At 35.8% G+C, this 26,381-nt stretch overlaps 1 protein-coding gene across 1 annotated transcript in view; it reads right to left on the minus strand.

The window, feature by feature from the left end:
• Positions 1-9,261: 9,261 nt before the first annotated feature.
• Positions 9,262-26,381, minus strand: part of TBC1D8B (TBC1 domain family member 8B) — a 53,979-nt gene continuing 36,859 nt past the window's right edge. Inside the window, exons 11-21 of the mRNA XM_008697233.2 lie at positions 25,092-25,209; positions 23,865-24,150; positions 22,792-22,921; positions 21,670-21,768; positions 18,765-18,833; positions 18,362-18,602; positions 17,538-17,603; positions 15,989-16,072; positions 14,900-14,956; positions 13,442-13,539; positions 9,262-11,795 (exon numbers count right to left, since the gene is read on the minus strand). Coding sequence (XP_008695455.2) covers positions 11,400-11,795; positions 13,442-13,539; positions 14,900-14,956; positions 15,989-16,072; positions 17,538-17,603; positions 18,362-18,602; positions 18,765-18,833; positions 21,670-21,768; positions 22,792-22,921; positions 23,865-24,150; positions 25,092-25,209 — 1,644 coding nt within the window. The 3' untranslated portion in view covers positions 9,262-11,399. The remainder of the gene's footprint in view (positions 11,796-13,441; positions 13,540-14,899; positions 14,957-15,988; positions 16,073-17,537; positions 17,604-18,361; positions 18,603-18,764; positions 18,834-21,669; positions 21,769-22,791; positions 22,922-23,864; positions 24,151-25,091; positions 25,210-26,381) is intronic.

Below are 26,381 nucleotides of genomic sequence, written 5' to 3' on the forward strand. Positions count from 1 at the left end.
CTCTGCAAGATTACTAAAACTCATCAGATTGTGCATTCGAAATGGGTGGATTTCACAGTATGTAAATTGTATCTCAGTAAAGCTGTTTTTAAAAGTATATGAAAATGAAGAATAAAATCTTATAAAATAAGAAAGTCTACATCCTGTGTGATTCCATTTATATGAAATTCTAGAAAAAGCAAAACTAAAACTATAGTGATAAAAAGCAGATCAGTGTCAAAAAAAGAAAAAAGCAAGCAAAGAAGCAGATCAGTGTTGCCAGGGGCTAGGGGTGGAGGAAGGGGATTGTTCAAAGGGGCCCAGGGGAACTTTCGGGGCTGATGGAAATGTTCTAAATCTTGATTGGAGTGGTGATTATAATGAGTATAAAGTTTCTTCAAAACTCCGCAGACTGTTTAAAATCAGTAAATTTTATTGTATGTGATTTGCACCTCAATAAAGCTGATTTTAAAAATGTTTTAAATCAGTGAAACTCTTCACAAAAGAAGATGCAAGAATGGCCCATAAGTACATTAAATGAGGCTGAACTTCATCAGTCATCAGTGAAATGCAAATTGAAACTACAATATGAAATACTACTACACACGCTCGAGAATGGCCAAAATTAAAAAGATGAAATTTAAGAATGCCAAGTGTTGGCAAGAATGTGAAGCAATTGGAGCTCTCATATATTGCTGGTGGGAATGCAAAATGATACAGCTAATCCGGAAAACAGTTTGGAAGTTCCTTATGAGGTTAAAAATATATATATCCTGTCATATCCATTTCTGGGTATTTAACCCAGAGAAATGAAAAACATGTTTTGAAAAAGACTTGTACCCAAATGTTCCTAGCAACATTATTCATAATAGCCAAAAGCTGGATACAAGTCAAATGACAATGAACAAGTGAATGGATATACAAATTGTGGAATATTCATACTAATGGAATACTAAAAGGAATTAACTTTTTATATAGGCAACAGCATAAATGAATCTTACAAACATTATGCTGAGCAAGAAATGGCAGACATAAAAGAGAACTTACTGTGTGACTCAATTTCTATGAAACTCTAGTAAAGATAAATGTACTATATGACAGAAAGCAGATCAAGGGTTGCTTGGGTATGAGGGTAGGGGAAGTTGTCCTGGTTGGGGAACAAGGGGACTTTTTAGGGTGGTGAAAATGTTCTATACCTTGAGTGTCGTGTGGGCGCATAAATTTGTCAAACTCATCAAAATATGCACCTTAAGTGAGTGCATTAATTTGTAAGTACATTATACCTCAATGGAAGTTATTTTAAGAAATAATCAGGAAAATGCAAATTTAAACCACGAGATGACATTATACACTCACCAGAATGGCTAAGGTGAGAAAAGAAAGATCTTTCCAAGTGTTGATGAGGAAGGATACCAGAACTCTTATTCGTGATTGATTGGAGTGTTAATTGGTACAGCCACTTGCAACACCATTTGGCAACTATCAAAGCTGAACATGTGGGGTACCTGGGTGGCTCAGTCGGTTAAGTGTCTGCCTTCGGCTCAGGTCATGATCCCAGAGTCCTGGGATCGAGCCCCATGACTAGCTCCCCACTCAGCGGGGAGTCTGCTTTTCCTTCTGCCACTCCCCCCACTCATTGTCTCTCTCTCAAATAAACAAAATCTTTAAAAAAAAACCCAAAGCTGACCATGTATGTACCCTATTGACCCAGTAATTCCACTCCTAGATATGTAAAAATACACCCAAAAGAGATATATGAACAGGGGCACCAAAAGACAAATACAAGGATGTTTGAAACCACATTATTCAGAATATGCCAAAGCTGGAAACAACCCAAATGTCCATTAATGGTAGGATGGATACAAAATTTATAATATAGCCATACATTGAAATATTATACCACAATAAAAGGAAATGAACTGCCAATATACCATATGAATGAGTCCCATAATGTTGAGTAAGAGAAGCCAAACAAAAAAGAATACATATTGTGTGATTCCGTTAATATACATTTTTATAGGCAAAACTAATTTGTGGTCTTAGAAGTCAAGATCATGGTTTTCTCTGGGGAGGAGAGAAAGAGATAATGAATGCGAGGCGGCTGGAGGGAGGCTCCTGAGGTGCTGGCAATATTCCAGGTTGTGCCCTGAGTGGTGGTTGCATGGGTATGTTCACTTGGTGGTAATTCATCTAAATGTATACTTACATTATATTTGAATAAAATAATTTAAAAACTTCAAAACACCAGGTAAATGAGGAATAAGGATATTTCTCCAACCTGTTTTCCATCTACCCAGTTGCCTTCCTCAGAGGAAATCACTGAAATGTGCCTCTCATGTACCTTTTTAGATACATCCTGTGAAATGCAAAAAACTGGGTTTTTTCTTCCAAAAATTTTTATTTTAAATGATCATACTATGAAATTGACTTTTTCATTTGGCATACAGCTCTAGGAGTTGTACCACATGTATGGATTCATGTACCCACCATTGTAATCAGAATACAGAATAGTTCCATCAGTCCCCCCAAATTCCCTTTATAATCACACCCTCCCCTGCCACTAACCCCTGGCAGCCACTGACCGAGTCCCCATTAATACAGCTTTCTGTTTTCAAGAATATTTCTTTTTTTTTTTACAGTCTAAAAATCTAATACATTTGAAGAAAAAGAAAAATGTTGACCCATATTATGTCTTTGTTTCTTTACAAGTTGGTAATCAGACAAAAGCCAGTATTTGGAATTCATCCATGTTCATATTGTTGATTCAGATCTTGGCTTAGGAGAGGAGCAATTAGCCTGGGCATCTGAAAATTACTAAACAGGAAGAAGAGAGTCACAGCTAATCCCAATTTTCAATTTTAATCATGTGAGGAGATTCCTCCAGGAGTGGTAAGCAAGGAAGTGAGCGAGTCTCACTCATTAAAGGGGATGCTTAGGATAAGCATTAATCAGTCACCAGGGAATAGGTTGCAACTCTTGGTAAATTACTGGAATAACGACACAAAAAAGCCAAGTCCCTGCGGTGGGGGTGAATGAAATATTTCTCTTGTCTTATTTAAAGTGACTGGTCCTTGGATCTTTCTCCTTTTCTCACTGCTTTTGAAAATATGAGGACATAAGCTACTCTTCATAAAATACAAGATTAACAAATTAGAGCAATAACAATTAATGAAATACATAACAAATAATGAAATGAAAAAATGACTTTATTTATTGGCATTTCAGGGGAGCCTGAAGAAAATGTACATAGGACTGGTGGGCCTCACCATACAAGAGGAATAGCCCAGAGCAGGAGTGTCCTATGCTTCTCAAAGTGCTTCAGATGGTGGGGAGAGTCATGTGTGCAGACTGTGGACTTGCGGAAGGTTATGAACTTGAGGGATCAGCTTGAGGCAAAAGTGAAGAAAAAGATGGGGGACCAATGAGACGGCAGGTGGCTATGTGCTCCTTGATATGACCTTTCTCCCCTATAACCTCACAAATCTTGGGGGGGGGATGCATAATTCATTATATGCGTAAGTGTGATTCAATTTCTTCTAGAAGATGGTGGAGGGGTGGAATTTTGGGCCAGGTTCTGATTAGAGGCCTCAGGAAGCCTGTGTGCATCTAGAAACAGAGAATGATTCAGAGAAATGTAAGAAAATAGAGACAAAATCACAGAAAGAACTCTGAGCTTCCTGTGATCCTGGAATTTGGGTTCCAGACAAATATCCTGAGTCTTTGATGAAGGCTCGGGCAGATATGGTGACTTGGCGTTCCGCTCCATTCCACCCTCATCCTAGAGCATCATCCTGTAATGCAGATGATGGAAAGTACACCTACAGACACACTTCGCAGACTTCCTTGCAGCTGGAGCTCTGAATATGATTTAGGTTCAGCTAATCAGATGCATGGGCATGCGATTTACCAGGTATAATATGGCTTTTGCTTCATTTTTGCTGCCTGTGCTGAGAAGCACAGCGGTTGAGTTGCTAGGTATTCTTCAGGAGGGTTAGCAGAGGTCCTATGGTCTAGGTATTAAAACTACATGGGAGTCCAGAGGCAGTGATAGGGCACACATTTGGCTGGTGCAGTTTGTACTATATGTGGCATGTTTCTGGAACTGACAGTAATGGTAACGGCTTCCCGATTGAGGCAATAGGAGCACTGTTCTGGAGCCGGAAATTTTCTGACTGTACGGAGAGACAGCAGCACTCTTTGACGGCTTGGCTTTGTGATGTGGCTTTGAGAGTCATTCTTGAAGGCTCAGCATCTGTTTCTACAGCTCTCGTAAGTGATTTTCTAAGCCATTTTACACCCTGTAATAAATTGCTTCCTCCTTAGACCAGCTTGAGTGGCTTCTGTTCTCTGAAATTGAACCCTGACCAATAAAGAATGTAGTAGCAGGAGTGCTTAAAGGCAATAGCATTTCAAGAAAGTGGGAAACTTGGGTTGATTAGATAGCATGATTGGATTTGAAAGCAGTGATGACACTGTTAATATTAGAAGATGGGATGTTCATAGTCTATGGCACATAATGGCAAACCAATCAAATTATCACAAGTGGGCATCTACAATCAAGTGCCTATTGCAGGCAAGTCTTGATGGACCAGGTAACTGCTACCACAGATTATTTTGGTGCTAATGATACCCAAAGACTGTGGAATGGAATAACTACTAACTGTGCTCCAGAGGTTTAAGAAGGAAAATGGCAATCGCAGCATTTAAATTCTAAGTTCAAAGAACAGAGGACTAGGAGTTTCTATTCTCTTATCTACTGTTGACATAGAGCTGACATAGCTGAAAATTAGAATCTGATCCCGTGGGTTGTTAAATTACAATATATGCCAAACTCACAGCCTTGTCAGGTCACTTTTATGAAAGTAAGGGCATTTGATTGAAACACCCCTAGAATAGAAATGGGGACATTAGAGTGAGTTCAGATGACTCATTTAACCATTGAGCCTTACTTGCCAGTGGAAGCATGCTATTCGATGAGGCTGGCTCTGCTTTGCTTGAACCAGCTGGGGAAAGTCGCTTGAAAGGAATGTTCGCCGGCTTGAAGCTACTTGTAAGAGGATGTCAATTTTCCTCAGGTGCCACCCCTACCTCCTGTCATTGCTTCCAGATCTATAACTAGTTAGGTCACAGAATGCTCCAAGGGTACAGATACAAGTCTGAACTGGGAGGAGATAATTAATTTATAATGGCAGGAATCTGCAGAATATGTGTAGGAATGTATTTTGAGAATACGATGGAGGAAGGAATGTAATTTTAGATTGGGACAGATATATCAACACCTGAATACTTACCAGAGATTCTGGATTCAATTACTAGTTTGCCCAGTTGGAAGTGGTTCTTTTTTGCTCAGTTGACTGAAGCCAAGGCTGAAAATTAGCCCATATTAAATGAAGTTGATATGCCAGATATTCTTTGGTATAATGTATAGGAGATACTCCAAAGACAAGGAAATAGAAACAATGGAGTGCATTTATGATATATGACCCACTAACCTACATCCTAACTATGTCCCCCAAGAGGACCCAGGGGATGTTCTCTTCTCCAAGGCATTGAAAAATATATTGATGAGAGGAGTCTTATTATTCCTGAAACATGCTACGGTGGTAGTCTTCAGTAGGCCAGGGATAAAGATGAGAGATGCTGCCACTGAAAGGAACTTGCTAATTTCAGTGAGAATCATGGGATCCTAGACTGGGCAAAGACAAAGCGGCAGCACTTAATGACAAGAGATGGGGTGAGCACGGTTAACGTGATAGAAGCATGTAATCTGAATGTTTTGACTTGCAGAGAGGTTTGGTAGTGGCTAATTTTTCTTCAGTTTCCTTAGATGGAAATAAATGAGCAGCCTACTCAATTTTTACTTGATCTGTATAGCCAAAATATGTGTCTGGTGAACATAGATCTAATTTAAGCCACTGTGATGGAGATTCATGACCTCTCACCCAGTCTGCGGGCCTGAGTCAGTTCATACACCCAGAGGCCCTTGAAGGGAAAGCCAGATACACTTGAAGAAGGACTCCACAATCAATACCATAAGCATGTAGCAAATTTTCTTTCTGGCTTTCCATTTTCTTTCTGGCCAGAGGGGCCTGAGGCCATTTACCAGGGTAACCATGACTGGGCAACTAGAAATACTCATGCTTTTCAGAGATTGGACACTGACGCTGAATTCACACTTATCCAGGGCCACTTAGAATACAATTGCCACCCACTGGTGAGAGTCAGGGCTTATGGAGTCAAGAGACAGAATTTTATCCTGAATCCATCTACAGTGGGTCCAGTGGATCTGCAAATATTCATATGGTTATTAGTTTATGGATGTATATTTAAAATAGCCATACTCAGGGACGCCTGGGTGGCTCAGTCGGTTGGGTGTGTGGCTCAGGTCATGATCCCAGGGTCCTGCGATTGAGTCCCACATGGGGCTCCTTGCTCAGTGGGGAGCCTGCTTCTCCCTCTGTCTGCCGCTCCCCCTGCTTGTGCTCTGACAAATAAATATTAAAAAAAATAAAATAGCCATACTCAGCAATTGACAGACGTACCATATTTGCTCCCTGACCAGTGTAGTAAGGACTATTTGTGGTAGGAAGGGCCACGTAGGGTTTGCTGTATCTGTCAATACTGTATCCCTGGGGAAATCACAGGGATGAGTGCCCACCAAAGATACGAAGGATGTGTGTGGTTATATGGGAGGTGGGAGAGGGATTTCTAGTACATCCTCATTTAACTTGCCTATTTGGCTTGTGTAGAAGGTATATGGGTCTTGGAGAATGATAGTTGATTATCAAAATTTAATCATTAATCTCAAACAGGATTTTTTAAAAAGCTACATAAATCACAAGAAACTGTAGAACATTGGAAAGACCAAGATCTTAAAAGCAGCCATAAAGGAGACATTACCTGCAGGGAAGACAAGGAGAATTAGAAGCTAGGAAATCTATTGCTTGATTCTGGGATAGGAGAAAGATGTGGTTCTGATAACAGAAACGGAAGTTGCAGTATAATGTGAGATGAAGGATAAAACACCCTTCTACTGGTGATTTTAAGCCAAGGAATGTAGCTCCTGGGATAATTTGCTTGCATTGCTTTGAGGGATCTAGTGGTATAGGGCTCCCAGTGTCACATGCATCAATCTTACTTTAAATAGCCAAAGAAATGGATTCTGGCTGGTAAAAGTGAAAAAAGACTTCATTGAACTGTTGAGCTCATGGATCCACTAAGAAGCTCCCCCCAAAAAAGGGGAATAAAGTCTGGGCATCCAAATGCACTTTAAGTCCTACCTCAGAACCAGAGTGCTAATATGAAGATGCCACCACTGCCATGAGATGTACTCCCCACTTTCCATCCTGCTCTGCTGTATATTAAGAAATTCTGAGCAGAAGCATCTGATTAGCCAATCCTTGGTCATGTGGCCATGGGAAGTGGGGATAAAACATGAGTGGTTGTTGGGTGGGAGGAGAGTATGACTGTACACAGATAGCATGAGGGAGTTTTGGGGGGTGATGGAACTGTTCTGTATTATACTTGTGATGATGGTTACAGGAATATATACCTGTGTTGAAATTCATAGAAGTGTACAGCAAAAGGAAATTAATTTATTGTGTGATAATTAAAAAAATAAAACACAACTACGGCCTCATGACTAGTTGCGCAAATGAGGACTATAGTAGCTACCCATATTTTCTCCCTTTCTCTTTAACGTACATAATCATATATAGCAATCAGTTTATTTCCCTACTTTCCCTCTACTGTTTTATATAAGGTGAGTTTTATGGTAATTAATGTTTTTTTTTTTTAGTTCACATGTTACAGGATATCAAGATGGGACTGAGATTGAATTAGGACAAGTAGATACCACTCATCCATGGATCCAAGTGACCAATAGAAACTTGGATCTTCCCTCAGGAGAGAGGATTAATGTATTTTTGTTTGTATGAGGATTTACGTTACAACAGGCAGCGCCTGCCATTGATGCTTTTAGCGGTTATGTACAAATATGGGAAGAAGGGTATGTTGCGGTAAAAGAGGTGGATATCATAGATAGGTGCTTGTAGTGGACAGACTCTACGGTGCTCCCCTATAGTCCCTGCTTCCCGAAGTACATGCCACTGTGTAACCTCCCCTTGACAGTGGGTAGAACCTGTGACTTACCTTTAACCAACAGAATATGACAAACGGGATGAGATGCCACCACTGTGACATGTTACATTATATAAGATACTGTCATGTTCTAGAAACACTCCTTACTAGATTGATGAAGTAAATGGCCATTCTGGGGAAGCCCACAGGGCAAGGAAATGTGGGCAGCCTGAAGAATTTGAGGGCAGCTGCTAGGAACTGAGTGAAGCCTCTAGGAGCTGAGGACAGCCTCTGGCTAACTACCAGCAAGAAGCTGGCACCTCCAGACCTATAACCATAAGGAAATAAATTTGCCAAAAGCTAAGTAAGCATGGAAGTCGATTCTTCCCCAGTTGAGCCTCTGTGTGAGAACCAGCCTGGCTGATTCCCTCGTTGCAGCCTTGTGAGAGCCTAAACACAGCACCCAGCTAAGCTGAGCCCAGAGTTCTAACCCACTGAAATGGTAAGATAATAAATGTGTGTTGTGGTAACTTGTTACACAGCATTAGAAAACAAATGCAGTGCTCAATGTCCATTCTAGCCTCTTAGTGTGCTTTCCTGTACTGCACAGGCTAAAAAGCTAAAAGGATATTTTCCAGATTCCCTTGCAACTAGGATTCTGGGTATTCTATAGGTCAATCAGATGCATACTCATGAGACTTGAATATCAGAAGGGAGGTGAAGGCTACACTTCTGCCATTTCTGCTGGTAAACATGGTTATGAAGATGTTTGCTTGTTCTATTGCAACTTAGTCACTAGCTTGTGGGCGCTGAGAGATGGGATGCCTGGCATCTCTTTTGCTGGTAGAAATCATAGCAGGTGGAGCATGGATCTGTAAGTAGCAGCTGCGGTGTTGGCTTTTCATCACGGTAGCAGGAAGTAGCAGTTTCCTAATCGCGGAAGAATTAGCAACTCCCTTGGTGGCCTGGTTCTGTGGTGTAGTTTTGGAAGTTGTTCTTGAAAGTTCAATTTAGAGTCAGTCCTCTTGATAATTCTGTAAGCCACTTAATGTCTGGTAATAAATCTTTTCTGTCTTAACTAATTAGAGTGAATTCTGTCCTCTGCAACCTAACCTTAACTAATAAAGAAGTCCTCAAGTGATAACTAAGTGGAAATAAAAAACATTGTAATAAATAACGGTAATATCTTTTAGTAAACAATTTTTCATGTTTAATGCAATAGATTTGTAATATTTATTTTTATAAAGACAAGTAAAGCCACCTTATAACACATTTAATTTAATGTATAAGGTATAACACAGTGGTTCAGTTTAACACAACTACATAAGATTTTTAATATTAAGAACAACTCATTTGCTTAACAAGGTACCAACTATAAAACTATGTGTTCATCTTATTTCTCCTGCAGACTCAGAAAATAAATGTTTGCCCTTTTAACTTGCATTTATAATCATTTTGCAATTCAAAAATCTAAGTATTCAATTTAAATTAATATAGGCTAAATTTCAATATTCAGACTTTAAAATCATATCAAATATTAATAACATATGCTCTTAAGAAAGTATCTTTTTTTGTAAATATAATTGACAAAATATTCAACAAAGTATGTGCAATAGTGCCTTTGTATATAAGCATAGAACCCTGTGTCTTTTTAGAGCTACTATAATTTAACAATCATTGCAAAATAGCAGATGTATGATAGTTCACATATAAACTATTAACTAAACTCTAAAATTTGGACACATTTCAGCAAATGATTTCTGAGAAAAGGCATAGATGCTTATTTACCAACTGTATCTTTAAGTGATAATTTCCTTGAAAAGATAAAGTTGACCAAATCATTTTAAAGACAACACTAGTAAGTGTTTGGCCAAGTCCAATTTATGAAATTTAAAGGATCAACTTAAGATCCTTGAATCTCTTTGAAAATAACATATTCTGTGATGATGAAACCCTTTGTGTTAGGCCTTGTTCACAGTGGACTCTTGTCAAAGGCTGACTATACCAATTCCTTTCCAGAAAGGGAGATGTCTTGGGTTACTCTAAAGAATTTTTGCCCTTTTATTGTTTCATATCTGAAAAGTCAAAGGGCTTAAAAAAACCAAGGCCTTTCATGAAAAAAGAAGCTCCAATGGATGATCTCTCCCCACAATCTCCTAAGTCAATTGATTAATAACTTGCTCTTGTCAAAAACAGCACTGAAGATTGAACAGGTGTGGTTTTGCTTTTTTTTCCCTTCAAAGTGTTAACAAAAGCCCATTATCTCTAAATGGGCTTTCATTGTAATGACTGAAATATAAGCAGCAAAAAATATAGAAATCACACTTCTCAATCAGATAGATGGTCAAAACTTTTTAGATAGACACCAGCAATTACCTTAACTATCATTACACACAAGTATACTTTATGAACTTGCCAGACTAACACAGTAATTCAGTCTATTTAATGTAGCTTAAAATACGACTGGTGAAAATTCAAAATCTAAAGCTAGAACCAAAGCAGTCACGGGCTACTCTGAGACAAATGTCACAAACAGCAGTGCTCAGAAGAATTTCAAGTAATTGCTCAGTCTAATGAGAGAGCTATATCGGTTAACTGAACTGTTTCTTAACCCTTTTGAAGAGACTGGCTTTATCCAGCTTAAAATTAAATCCAATATTGTTTCTCCTTATATTAGCCCAGAATTTTGAGTTCTTGTTTTTATCAGTCACAGACTTAGAAGTGTGTCAGCAGCTTCTGAACCACTCTCAGGTAGGAAGAATGTAGAAGTTACTAAAAAAACCATTTATTATTAGAAAACTGAATGATATTAACTTTAAAAAGTTAGTATTATTTCAGTTAGATAACTTGAAAATGAGGTCCCCGTACGGTAAATCACTTAGATAATTAAGGCTATAGATCTAAGAGCCTGGATTTCTAAAGCATTCTAATAGGACTGAGGCAATTTGGAAAGTAGGGTTTATGGATGACATGTCAGCATCACTAATACTCAAAATAACATCACATTTTCAAAATCGTCAGTAATTCATATGTAAATAGCACAAATTAGGAATTTTCTTACTAAAAGTGATATGGTAGTGCCCTCTGGTGGTAACATTTAGCATATTCCCCTGATATTGCATATCATGTGAACTATAAAGAGTTCATTTGTAATGAAGAATATCAAAATCAGAGACAACCACAAAACAATGAATCATTGTGCTTCCACATATCTTTTTTTTTTTAACCTTCAAACACGTTGGTAACAAGATAAATCCCTGATCCCTATTCCCAAGAATCAAGCTGACAGCTACAGGAATCTTAGTAAACTTGTCTATAATAGGCAATTCCTGTTAAGAGAGTTACATCTTGGTTCTACAGCTTAACTGAGAGGTTTTTGCATTTTCTAGTTTCACTTTTACATCTATGGGTTTCTCAAAAAACCTCACCAATGCTGGTTCATTCAACAAAGACGCAAGAATCTGTTCAAATGCAAATGACCACTGAGGTTCTTCCCTCAGAGAGGAGGGAGCTTTCTTCAAGTGGCTCTCTGTTTTCCCCTCACTGGGTCCTCCAGAAGCACAGACTGTACCAGAGAATTCTTTGGCTGATGCTGTAGGGCTATGTAGTTTCCTTCCAACTTCTTCCATCCTGAGCAAAAGGCTGGTTACAACAGCAATGGCTTGATATAACGACTCTTCTTCAGGGTCCCCGTGAAATAAATTATATAGGGTCTTTGAAAACTGAATGAATTGTGACTGAAAGACATAAGTTAGAAATACCACATTTGATACTAGATTTAGCAAAAAGAAAGAGAACGTAGAAGTAATAAACAGTCTCCTATTTAGAATTTGTGCCATTTAACCCTCACCATAGAAGTTAAAAAAAAAAAAACAAAAACCTAATGATTAATTCCCCAAATAAATCTTGGTTCTAGAAAGATGGGTATAAACCATGGAAGAAAATGCCTTTTAAATCTTCTCCTATGTTGCCTAATAGCAATACATTATATACATATATATACAATAATTCTTGGGCCGCTTACCTGCCAGCATTCCCTCAATGTTAGGGGGTAATTTTTAAAAATTATTTATTTATTTGAGGGGGGAGGGGCAAAGGGAGAGGAAGAGGGGAAGTAGATTCCCTCCTGGGCCCAGAGCTTGATCTCAGGACCTGGAGATCATGACCTGAGCTGAAACCAGGAGTCAAATGCTTAACCACTGGCTGAGCCACCCAGGTGCCCCGGTGGTACTTTTAATTAGGCAAATTCACCTATTCCCTTACATGTGAATCGTTCATTCATTAACCAATCTTAATGAAAGGCTTAATGAGGAGTTACCCTTGATTTCTCCAAAGGGCTACAGTGGGCAGCTCAACTAGGATGACTTAAATTTACGGAAGAATGTTTTGCGAACTATCTAGTAGTACAAGGTAGCTCCACAGGGCCCATTTAGCCATGTTTCTCTTTAAAGGCTGAGGTGGGACCCAAGTGGTGAAATAAACTGTTGTGTTTGCTAATTGCCCCTAGATAATCCATAGACATTCCTAAAAGATATTTGTCAATTTAAAAAAAACAACTCGATTACAACACAATAAGTCAATCATCCTAACAGAAAAGTTTATCTGTAAATAAAAAGCAAATACAAAGGATGTACTTCATCAAAATAAATTGTACCAAACTCTCAAGTTTTATTTCTCTTTCTACCGTAGTCTGTAGCACTGCTTATTTATAAAAAAATTTTAGAATAAACATCATATTGATTTATTTTAAAAAGTACTTATTCAGCTACCAAACTGCCTAGTCCATGAGGAATACCGCTATTTGATAGTTCTCATTGTGGTAAAGTTCTGGGGGTCCTCAGTATGTACACCAACAGATTTTAATTTAAAAAACATTAAGAACATAAACTGAACAGTGTTTAAGAGATGGATTTAGAATTGTGTCAAGTAGTAGTCATTAGTATTGTTCGAGCAGGTTCAAATACAAGATGATTAGAAACCAGCATGTGACCTATTTTAGTAACTGCTTATTCCTAGTACTAACACTGGGTCTGTCAGATACCCAGTAGGCACTAAAAAATGTTTACTGAATAAATGAACACTTCCAATAAAGCTGGAAATAGGAAACATTGAAATGTATGTTTATACATACATCTTTCCTATAGTCACAAATGTTGTCATAGCAGAGGAACTATTCTGAAACACTAAATGCATTTAAGTGCTTAAAGTAGAAAATCATTTAAAAATTTGCTCCAACCCTTCTCTGCTCATCTGAAACTTAGAGATGATACATATATTATTTAACTGTTTTTGTAATAACATGTTAGCTATTTTAGAGTTGGATACACCCACATTCATAAAAATAAACAAGAACCTAGAATTTTTTTCTTTGAAAATACTATACCTGATTCATTCTTGGTAAATCCTTAATGTTTTCTTCTTTTTTGGAAAGCTCATCTTGCCATTGACTTAGATATGCTTGAATATCAACTTTTCCTTTGCCTGTATGAGTGGAATAAAACCACTTCATAATGAACAGTCCACTCTATTTCCCCAAATCTCAGAAGAATAACTAACGATTGGAAATTATTTCATTAAGATATAAGATTCTACCTTTTAATAACTCAGAAAATTATCTGAATTTACCTTTTATTTCACCCACTGGCTTTCAGAATATGTTCTCCATTTCCATTAAACTAAAACTTTTACTTTGGGAAGTCTGGGGACTAGGAACATGTGAAGAGAGAGGGAGAAGGATGCATTTTCGATTAAACAGTACACCCTGGCTTGACAATGTAAAGTTCATGTAGATGTTCTCATGCATATTATTAAGTTAAAACAGCTTCTATGTGATGTTCTTAGTATGCAGATTTTGAAGTGGCCTATGGTGGCTCCTCTTAAAAAAATTCAAAACACTACTATCCATTCATTCCTTTGAAGAGTTTAATGAAGATAATTAATGTGACTATTAATAATTACTTAAGACTCATTGGAAAACTAGGTAGATATACTGAACAACCTAGGGAAGTTCTTATATTTAAATAGATCTTTAGCAATTCATTATTTTTTAACTAAATGTTACTCAAAAACATAAAAAGAATGATGGGACTTTTGGAGAGCAATTTGACAGCCTTGATCAAAATATTAAATGTGCTTATTCTTTGACACAGCATTCTCATACTGCTATAAATGTATCCTATCCTAAAGAAATGTGTATAAAAATATCTTATAATGTAAGTATAAAATGTTTGTTGCAACATAGTTTGCAATACAAATAACTGGAAGCAACCTAAATGTTCATCAATATTGGGCTAGTTATTGAATTATGGTACAACCAAAGAATGGAATACCCTATACCCATTAAAAAGAATAAGACAGATCCAAATGTACTGACATGAAAATGTCCATGATATATCACAAAACTGAAAAAGCAAATTGTAGAACACTATTTATGGAATGCTTCTTTTTTTAATAAAAGAGAAATATCCATATGTGGTTGTGCATACATAGAAATGGGTCTGGAAAGGATATAGAACAAAATGTTTTCACATTTGCTTCAGGGTGGAGCTCAGTGGGGGTATGAAGACTTCTTTTTAAATTTCTTTTATTATCTACTAACTCTTGTAATTAAAAATAAATATTTTCAAAATAGTAAAATTAAATGAATATGGGTCATTTAGTACAACTTCTGAGACTTAAGTATCAAGACAAGAAAGACTAAATTGTTAAACTAACACAAAAAAGTGAAACGGCTCTCAGGACAAATCAATAGCCTTTCAAGGGGATCCACTATTTGCCTTTGTAGGTAACCCTATTCACAAAAACAATAACTTAAACTAAATGATATTTCTAATCACAGTACCTTTTTCAGGGCTGTTTTTTAGTGATTCTGCTTCCTTCACATTTGTAGGCTTGGAAACTACAGGAAAAGAAAATAATTGCACTCTGTAAAATATTTAACAAGTAAATACCGTTTGAAAGTAAAATTATATTTTATATAAAGACTTAGGGACAAGTTATTTTCTTCAATTCAGGAAACCAGTTTTAGCTGACATGATCTCCTCTCACCAGAAGACAAAGTTTCAAGAACTTTTATAGCAGAAAGAACACTGGGAAAAATCTATATGGAAAAAATCCTAGAAGTATACAAATATTATTAATTTCTGGGTGGTATTTTTTTCCTTGTGACCTTTTTCAAACTGAACTGTGTTACTTTTATTATCAGGAAAAAAAAGCTTGCGGGACATCAGAAGACTGATCGTGGCAATAACTCGTTGTGAAATCTTGCACAAGTCACTCTCTGTCCTGGGTCTCTGTGCCCTTATCTATATAAATTAAGGGATTTGGCGAGATGATTTATAAGGTCTCTTCAAACTTAATGTTCAAACACCAACATACAGTAACTATAAACATACATTAATCAGGACTTATCCCTCTATAAGACATTCATGTTTATGAAAAAGAGGCAAAGGACACAAAAATAAGCTCATAACACTTCCAAATTATGTCTTGGAGACAGATTCATCCCTGTCTCCAACACCTACAGTGACTTATAATAAGTATTCACTGTTTGAATAATAGCTATGACCTTCAATCATCAAAGATTCTATTGTTTCCACTGTATATTTTAACAAGGCATGAAAATGGTCGGATACATTTTAGAAATTTCTGCAACATAAGTAGAAACAAAATGCGTTTTCTTTCTAATCCTCCAGTAGACAAAAAATTCCATAAATCAAAACCCAAAACACATTTCAGTTAATTAGTCAGCTATTTATGGTGTACTTAGCATGCATTTAGCACTGTGCTAAGTGTTATGGTAGCACAAAAGAAATATAAGGTATAATTAACTCAAATTTTATTAACGGTAGCTGGGTAAAAAAATATTTAAGCCAGGAAGATCTCTATGAATGACTAATCATCAAAAAAAATTTTTTTAACAGATATTTACCATGGAGCTGACTGAAATAAAGTAATTCTTCCTTGGAAAGTTCATCTCCTTTTGAAGGGTCCTTAGATTTCACTTCAGTATAAGCTGAAAAGAGATAACCCAAATCAATTTACTGACAATAAGGGACAGAAATGGGTCCTATAACAGGTCAAGCAATCTGGGGGCAGAGAGTTAAACAAAAGTTCACTACAAGAAAGACATATGTGAAAAAATGTAGATGTGGTACTACTCTTTAGCAAATAACAAGAAGTTCTTGATCACTCTGAGTTCTATTAGTTCTCTTGTTTTTTAATAGTTTTCTGAGAGCCATTACAAGTCGAAATAAGAAAATCTGGCATTTTGAAATCTCTGAAAATGTAACCTCAGTCATTTAAGAACATCTTCAATAATAAGGCAAACATGAAGTTGAGTGTTATTAACGGATACACAGTGGTTTTTCTTTCCATTTTTGATCCTCTACTGAAAGCATATTCATTCCATGACAACATTAAACATTCTAACAGTAATTTGACTTGACAATGTAAAGTCCTTCATAATTAAATTATTAGGTGGTTTATCTTTGGTTTTTAATGCTCTGTTTGTGATCTGAGTCAAAGATGGCTTTTAGATTTTTGGTCTGGTAAAGAATAGTTCCTGGCTATCTTGGGAAGACTCTAAAAGAAATCCCAGGTGTAGCTTTAGACAAATTATGAGGTGCTTTTTGCTTGTGTGATTTAACCCTATCTAAACTAAATGGCACTTTTGCAATGTTCCTTTAGCTTAAAGTCTAAGACTGTTTTCCCAAAATATGGATCAGGCCTGGGAAAGGCAGCCTCTTAAGGTCAGTGGAAAACACTGAAGTAAACCGGCATTATATGGTAACCTTAGGACAGTATGGTAGAATAGAAAGAAACCTGGGCTTTGGCATGAGACCTCAGTTTGAATGCCAGCTACGCAATTTATTAGCTATGTGATCTTGGCCCAATAATTTAATCTTTCTGAGCCTTAGTCTCATCATCAAAATTGGAAGGACATTACCACTTCTCAGGGATACTGTGAGAATTAAGTAAAAGAATACATGTAAAGTAAATGCCTCAATAGAGCAAGTGCTCAATAAACGGTAGCTTTTATTTTGCTTCCTTTTCCAAATGTTTAGTATTCCTGCTGCCTAGTCTCATTTTTTTCTGAATAATCTGTAGTATTCCACAAGTTTGGCAGTTTGCCTAAAGTTAAATTCTACTCTCCAATGACAACAATAACAACAACATCACATTTCAATATTATACCAATATTCAAATGTTAGGTAGTTCTTATACATGAACTATCATTAAATTGACCACTAACTGGAAGGAAATTTGTGAACCCATCTGTTACACAGAATCTCTTCCATAGATTTCACTGTAACTATATATCTGCAAAAGTACCGGACATATGATCCATGGGCCACAATGAAATAATGACTTTATATCATATTGAAAATTATGTTATTTATTAAAATTGAGTATCTGCAATTATACTTGTTAAAATGGAATCAACTCCTGCACATCATTAAAGACTGTTAAACTCTTACCTGGAGGAATATGAAGCTTAAAAAGCAGCTTAAGCTTCTCAGTGAAACTTCCATTGCACATTATATCTGTTCAATAAAATTCAATTACAAATTATATTTTCAAAGACCATTCAATCAACTCCAGCAACACAGATTAATTAAGAGACAGACATTAGCCAGTAATTAGGATTCAAAAACCTTCTGTTACTTAAGCTAACAGTGAAACCACCACCCAGTCAGCCAGATTCTCTCCTTCAAGTGTGTAAACAAAATACCCTTTATCAGAGGGAGAAATGCTTGTCTGCTGATTTCCCTTCCCCCAACCTAAATTTTCTTTTTTCTTTTGATTGAGGCCTTATGCCTCATTTGAGGAAAGAACTCCTCTTCAAAGGGCAATCCCTGATAAGAAAGTATGCTGGGGTGTCTGGAAAAGCAAAGGAACAATGTATATAGAGAACTATATACAGGTACAACATGTTTGTTGGATTATCTCTCTACCACTTTTCTAGGTTATGTGGTTGATTTTTACTGGGGGGGGGAAGCTCCTTTTGAAGTATTCATGTGCCTGAGTGAGGGAAGATAGGGACATTTTCTTCCTTCATGTTAACTTTTAAAACATCCATATCTAACAGCTTGCTTTTCTGAGAGGGCTGGGTCAAAATGAGACCAATGTACTTAGTTTTATTAATAAACACAGAAAAAGGTCCACTTATGCTAAGGCTGGAGATAATGTAACTCAGGCTGATAAAATCTGACTAAATTGGCAATAACAGGCAGTACTAAGCATTTCTAGGGGGACCTTTATTTTTTGCTTTAAAAAAGAAAATTACTGGACATCATCCTACCAATTGCAGAGGAGAATTCTTTGAAGTTTATAAGGCAGTCAGAGTTTTCATCCAACAATCTGAATGTCCATAAGGCTAGTGAGTCTTTGTTTGCAGAATGAGCCCAGGGACTCAACAAGTGATATAACACTCTGAACTGCTGGCAGTCAATCTGATACTGTTCCAAATATGGCAGACTGGGGTCGTGGTACTTCAATACTGGACAACTCAAGCACCAATAATAAGAAAAAAACAGCTCTTTCTATTAAAAACAAATAAAAAGAGGAAAACCAGTAAATCATAAAAATTATTTTCTTTTAAGTATGTCTACTAAAACAATTAAAGATAAAATATTTAAGAGTGGTTGTGGTAAAATTTTGCTTAAAAGTATTATTTTTCACTTGAAGAAGAAGAACAATAGTACCTTAAAGATGATGTAAAGTTCATCCAATTCATGAAGGCTCAATTTCACATCTTGTGATACAACACGCAACTTTAAAAAGATTAAAAGCAATTTAGAATTTAACCCTTCAGTATTGAAATTCTCCTTGAATCCATTTAGAAATCTCCCTCTGCTAGAATAAAATAATTCTCTTCTAACTTTTAAAAAGAATAACAAAGATAAATGCACCAATTTTGCCCTTTAAAAAGGTTGTACATAGACTACAGTTCAATTCTACTCTGACATGTACTTTCACCTTCATCCCTTCATACCCAGAGGTCATTGCCAAAGGACATCCATTTAATGTTTATAAATATAAGCAACAGTATTCTAAGTCTCATTCTCTATATTCCTCTCTTGCCACATAAGCAATCTGTCAAGTCATCAAGTGGGGCTGTCATTAAACACTTCAAAGACATTGGGAGAGATGTGCATTCCCTCTCTGTGCCAAAAAACATAATCCAAGGAGTAATAAGCTCAGAAAATATGTAGTTTTATCCTACTACATGATTAATAAGCATCAATGGTACAATGATTTTGGTATTTAGGAAATTTAAAAGCAAGAATAAAGATAAAAGAATTAAAACAGTGGAAATTAAAAACAATAAATAAAACAAGTAAATAAAAATAAAACAATAAATAAAACAAAGAGTTGGTTCATTTTTAAAAAGTAAAATAGACAAATATCCAGCAAGTGTGATAAAAGAAAGCACAAATAAATAACACTGAGAAGTAAAATGATAATATAGGTATAAAGGTCATTAAAAGTGTCCAGCACAGAGGAGGTAGCATTAAATATCTGTTGAATGAATTCTATAAGTTTTATATCAATATATCTGAAAGTCTAGATGAAATAGATAATTTTCTAGGAAAAAAGTAAAATACCAAAATTAACCCAGGAAGAACAAATTCTGAATAGATGGAACTGAAAAGGTAATAAAAAAATCTGCCTTCTACCAAAAGACAGCAGATCCAGATGGTTTTATAGGCTCAATTACTCACACTTTCAGGTAATGTATAATTCCTATGTGATCTAAACTATTCTCAAGCATAGTAAAATATAATTTATTCCAAAATTCATTCTATGACATGAGCACAACTCTGATATGAAAACTAAAGTTAGCACACACAGAAAGAAAACTATAAGCCAATGTGACTTCAACACAGATGTAAAGAACATAGCTATGTAGCAAAATCATCAAAGCAGAATATTAAAATAACAATGTGACATGACCAAGCAGGATTCATTTCAAGAATCCAACAGAAGTCTAATATTAGGAATTCCTTAATATAATTTACTACATTAACAAAGCTGGTAAAATATATAATCTCAAGATATGGAAAGGTCTTTTCATCAAAGTTAACATTCAATATCCATTTTTTTAAAATGTCTGAACCTGAATGAATCAGTAAGGCTCCTGGTCAACAGTAGGCTATTAGTACGGTTGACTCTTGAACAACATGGGGTTTAGGGGCACTGAACCCCCTGTATAGTGAAAAATCAACATATAACTTTGACTCCCCCAAAACTTAACTAATAGCCTGTTGTTGACCAGAAGCCTTACTGATAACCTAAATGGTGGATTAACACATATTGTGTATGTTATATATATTATATACTGTGTTCTCACAATAAGTAGGCTAGAGAAGAGAAAATATTAAGAAAATCATAAGGAAGAGAAAATACATTCACAGTACTATAGTTATCAAAAAAGATCCATATATAAATGAACCCATACAGTTCAAACCTATGTTGTTCAAGGGTCAACTGTACTTAAGTTTTTGGGAAGTCAAAAGTTACATGTGGATTTTTGGATGCACAGGGAATCGGGGCCCCTAACCTCTGTGTTGTTCAAGGATCAACTGTATAGTATGTCCGTACCATGGTATACTATTCAGTATGTTAAGAAAAGTGAGGGAGGTCTATATGTACTGGTATGCAATGACTATCATATATTTCTGAGTGAAAAAAGTAAGCTGCAGAACAAAGTAACTGATATGATCTCATTTAAAAAACTATATCACTCCCCCCACACACACATTTATGTCCACAGATACACAGAAAAAAGATCTGGAAGGATACATGCCAAATAATTTTAATATTGGTTATTCCTGGGGTAGGGAACCTTTACCTTTTTATATTTCTTTCATGTTTATTACTTAGTGAACATGTATTACTTATTTTTTAATGTTAATATATAAAAAACAAAACAAGGGGGTTTATGCTAACTACAGTAACATCACTGAATTATCTAATTGAAAGCTAAACCTAGAATCTTCAGAAATGTGTATTTTCCCAGATTGGTATCTCTGAGGACACGGCCTTTAAGCAAGCAGGTTTACAAAAACAATACACGCTTACAATAAAAGCTCAAACAGTACAGAAGGATGTATACACAGCAAAGTGAAACTCTCCCTCTTCCAACCAGCAATCTACTAATCTCATTCACCAGAGGCAACCAATATTAACAGCTTCTTATATAGCCACCCAAATATTAAAAAGGAGAGTATTTAAAACACAGTTTTATATCTTTTTTACCTTATCTTAGGTTTCAAGGATAATAATATAAATTAGCAGCACTGACTACTATGTAGGTCAGCTGCTGATGAAGCACATCACAAATATGTTATGCTTAAATGCCTATATCGCAGCATTCAATATTAAAGGTCAAATAACAAAACATTCTGGAGAAATCAACATAATCCAACTAGGAAAAATAATTTACTTCCTCTCTTAACAAATTACAGTAAGCTAAGCTGTGGCAAGACTCTAGCTCAAAAGTTTAGTTATATTCATTTTCTTCACATGGAATGTCAATTTTTTTTAAGGAAGTTGGAAAAAACATGTTACTCCAATTGGTTTCCCCCCCATAGGATAGATACTCACCACATTCTGCTTTGTTGTTTCCTCTAGGGTCTGTATGACATATAACCTATTTCGACAGCGCATGCTGTGTATATCTTCATAGCGAATATTACCATATTTCTGCAAAAAAATATGATTTCAGTAGATACTCATTCATAATAAATATCTACTTTTCCTACAATTGAATTTCACCAGATTCAATTCTCAGAGGCCTTGGTTCTATTTCTAGCTATTTTCCTAACTTGTTCAGTGGTTATGCAAATTTTCACCTCCCACGTTTCAGTTTTTCTATATATTTACTGGAGAGAATTCCATCTACTATGTTGTCTAGACTAAGTACAAGAACATTGGAAAAATTCTTAGTCTCTAAGAAGAGAATAATTTTTGCCTTTTTATACAGTGATAGATATTTAAAAGTGGTCATTGTCTGTGAAAGCAAGTGAATATCGTTTCATTTAAAGAATAGCAAACTGAAGCACATGAGGCTGTATAATCTAGGAACAGTTCACAGAACTAATTTTTATACAATGGAATACTACTCAGTCATAAAAAGAAGAAACTCTTCCCATTTGCAACAACATGGATGGACCTGAGGGTATTATGCTAAGTGAAATAAGTCAGACAGAGAAAGACAAATATGACATGATTTCACTTATAAGTGGAATCTAAAAAATAAACAAAAGAAAACCCAGACTCATAGATACAGAGAACAGAGCAGTAGTTGCCAGAGGGGAAGGGATGTGGGGGGTGCAAAATGGGTGAAGGGGATCAAGAGGTACAAAGTTCCAGTTGTAAAATAAGTAAGTCCATGGAGATAAAAAGTACAGCATGGGGAATACAGTCAATAATATCGTATTAACTCTGTGTGGTGACAGATGGTAACTACACCTACTGTGGTGACCCGTTCACAATGTATACAATACAAATGTTGAATCACTATGTTGCACACATGAAATTAATATAATATTGCATGTCGATTATACCTCAATAAAAATACACAAATAAATAGAGTGAAATTGGATTTTAAATTATGTCTTTACTTGTATTATCTTCTTACTCTTAACATACCACTAGAGATAGAACTATAGTACCAATCATTAAACTATACTATGTAATTATATTTGTGGTATGAAAAAAACTTACCTCGTTTGACTCTCTAATCAAATCTGTAATATCCACTCTAATATGACTGCTTTTTTCATCACTCACGTTTGAACCCTGCTGAACACTTGAGGGCAATGGGCTATCCTTATTAGTGACATTGTCAAAGAACCTATCCAAAAGTGACAGTAATACAAGAATTAGTAGAAGTAAAAGGCAGAGGAAATGACAGCTAATTTCTCCCTAGTTAGTTAGAGGGTAATGTCAACTGAGAGGATAAAGGATGGTCTTATGAAAAAGTGGAATTTGAAGATGGTCAGGAATTAGGAGGACAAGGGAGCAGGGAATGGGATGGTGAAGAAATTATTTCGGAGGCAGAGAGGAGAGCACGAGGAAAGCAAATAGGCTCAGAGAGTACTCAGCAAATACCACATAGCCCAGTAAGGATGGGATATAAGGTATGTAGAGGCAAGTAAGGAGAAATAAGAAAGGTACACTGAGGCCTTAACACAGAGTATTCTGAATGCCAGCGTGTTTAGATTTTATTCCGTACAAAATGGTATTTGATGCAACAGTTACCCTAATCAAATATTCATTCATTTAACATATACATACATAGTGTATAGTGTATACACACACACACATACACACACACAACACGTAAGTGCTCCAATATAAAATAACATTCACAGAAAAAGCACTGGGTAAATAAAACTCAGCCTACCTGTCTGAAATTACTTGAAAACCAGAACAGTTTCTCCCACTGGATATTTAACATTATCAATTACCCTTCCCCTTCAAATTACTTTTACACAATAACACTCTATAGCTGAAACTGGGACTATGAAAGTCCCAGGACACTGAATCAACAATATTAGTATAAATGTGTATGTTACCAAGTGGTTTACTTCAAAAGGGATTTACTCTTATTATATTCTATTTGGAAACAGAGAAGGGGACTTTAGTCCTAGATTTTTCATGCAACTAGCTTTGTGACATTGGACAAATTGTTTACAGTTTCTAGGGCTCAGTTTCCTCATCTGTAAAATAAGGGAGCTGAACAACATAATCTCCAAGGGGCTCTCCAAATTGAAATGCTATGGTTCTGACAGTACCTGTTTAAAGCTGTCACGGCTTCAGCATCATCTTTACATGTGAGCAGTTTGTCCAAATTATAGTCAAGTATTGCCAATCCCAGCTGTAAAATGGCCTTTATTCCATCGTAGAAGAAACAGTCTACCACATTCACTGCACTTTCAATAGGCAGCACACTAATAAAAAGTGTGAGGAACCATGAGAGAGAAACTGAGGAAAAGAATGTCATATCGGTCATGTGTTCTGTCAGCTGGGGAAGGTGATCCCTGATAAGTTCTTCAAAGACTGCCTGATCCACCAAGGCACCTGGGCGAACATAAAAGGAAGTTTAAAAATGAACACCTTTCAAAAGGATTTGTTTCTGATACCTTCCCACTTGTTAGTATGCCAATATATCTCATCTCTATTCCTTAAATTATGAACTTCTTCAGTGCCTTTTCTATATTTCACACATCTCTTTATCTGCTAGCAAAGTGTCATGCATCAAGAAGCACTTAAGAAACTCAGTTCAAATTCATTTGAACAGTAATTTATTGAATCTTTATTATGTGCAGAAAACTGTAATAGGTACCATAAGAGATACACCAATTAATGAAACACCCTCATCTTCAAAGGGCTTAATATCTAGCAGAACTTGAGATAAATACACAAATAACTGTAATGAAAGACAATATAATCAATAACCCAGCCATGTTACTGAAGGCTTATGAGGGCACAAAGTAGAGACCACCTATGGTTTTGTGGTAGTGTCAAAATCTATAAATATTTGATGACTGAAGGAAATATTATAAAATTAACTAACCAAGAACTTGATCCTTCTTTCAAACCTTGCAAATATCAATATAGTTCATATAAATGTGGAGATTTTAAGCTGGTTAAAAATCTGTCTCTCATTAAGAAACTATTAAAAATGATCCAGTAGCCTGGGATACTTCAGATCACCACTATTTCAGCAATACAGAGACGGTAAACTTAAAATTTCTATTTTATTAAGAAACAGACCAAATACTTTTTCTTTAAAAAGCAACATATTAAACAATCTTTCCAATCATATATTCAGTACAAAAAGCTCTTCTCTTGAGCGTGTCAGTGAATGTGACATTTTGATATTGCTTGCATTTTGTGTATTTCAAAACCTAATTGACCAGTTCCTCCATTTAATACATAATTGGATAGACAGGAGACATATAAATTGTTTAGAAAAAAAATATGTGCTTATATATGGTGTGTGTGTGTGTGTGTTTTACCAATGATTCGACGGTTAAAATAATCAGGCAACATTCGTTCACACACAGCAACCAGAAGCCAAAAAGCTTCTTCCTCTTTTGCATACAGAAGCAGCACTGAAGTTAAGATGTTCATTGCCTAAAATTCACAGAAAAATCAATCAATAAATAAATATTGTTTGGGTGATAATTACATTTCTTCTTCAAACCCTAGTTTTCAGCAATAGAAACTATGAAAAATAATCATAATGGAAACCTAAGAACTCTGAGCCAGTCCAAAGCAAAACAAGGTGAAGTCAGGCTAACATTTGCTAATCAGTTACTTAACAGTAAATTCAAAGAAAATGAAGCAGTAATGTGAATATAGAACAAAATAAGCAAAACCTCTATAATTTCAGATGAATTTCAATGAGTAAAATATCTGGAAAAAACAATGCTCAAAAACATATTAAAATTGAAGAAACAAACTTCATCTGTAATTTCAACTACCTATAGAACATCCCCCTAGACGTCAATCACCCTCAATTGTGTTCAAAACTAAACATCTTTTTTCTATTAAATAGGATTCTCTTCTTTGCTATCTAATTTTGATCATGCTAGAAACCCTTTATCTGCCACATCCAATTTGTCTTTATAGCCTAGAGTTTCTTCTTATAAAATGTCTTTTAGATCTGCTTTATCCTCTCTATTCCACCCTTTCTCCTTCTAATCTATCTTGCATACAAATGTCAGATCATTACTTTTATATAACATTTGGCCACAGCACTTATTATAAAGGCAATAAAACCTTAATGTATACAGAATCTGGAAAGAATGGAAATGTGTTAAGAAAATTAAATCTCCTGTATGCCACCTACCCAGAGATCACCACACCACAAGTTGATGTATCTGTGTGTGTGTGTGTGTGTGTGTGTGTGTGTGTGTGTGTTTTCTTTCTTTTTTCCCCCTTCTAAAATTTGGACCAAACTGTTGATTTTTTCACTTAGCATCACATTATACATTTTTGATGCCATTAAATAATTCTTCTCAGAGTATTTAATGACTATGAAATAATCTAGTAAATTGAATATACTACAAATTACTTAATCACTCTACTACTGTTGGACATTTAGTTTGGATCCAATTTTTCACTATTATATATAACACTGCAATGAACATCTTTGTATATAAATCTTCAAATGTTTTATTCTTTTCTCAAGAAAGATATACAGCAATGAAAGTATTCAGCCAAAGAATGCTATTTTTATTTTTAAAGATTTTATTTATTATGAGAGAGAGAGAGAAGGAGAGACAGCACAAGTGGGGGGGGGG

This window comes from Ursus maritimus (genome assembly GCF_017311325.1).
Source record: "Ursus maritimus isolate PB19 chromosome X unlocalized genomic scaffold, ASM1731132v1 scaffold_X1, whole genome shotgun sequence".
Lineage (NCBI taxonomy): Eukaryota > Metazoa > Chordata > Mammalia > Carnivora > Ursidae > Ursus > Ursus maritimus.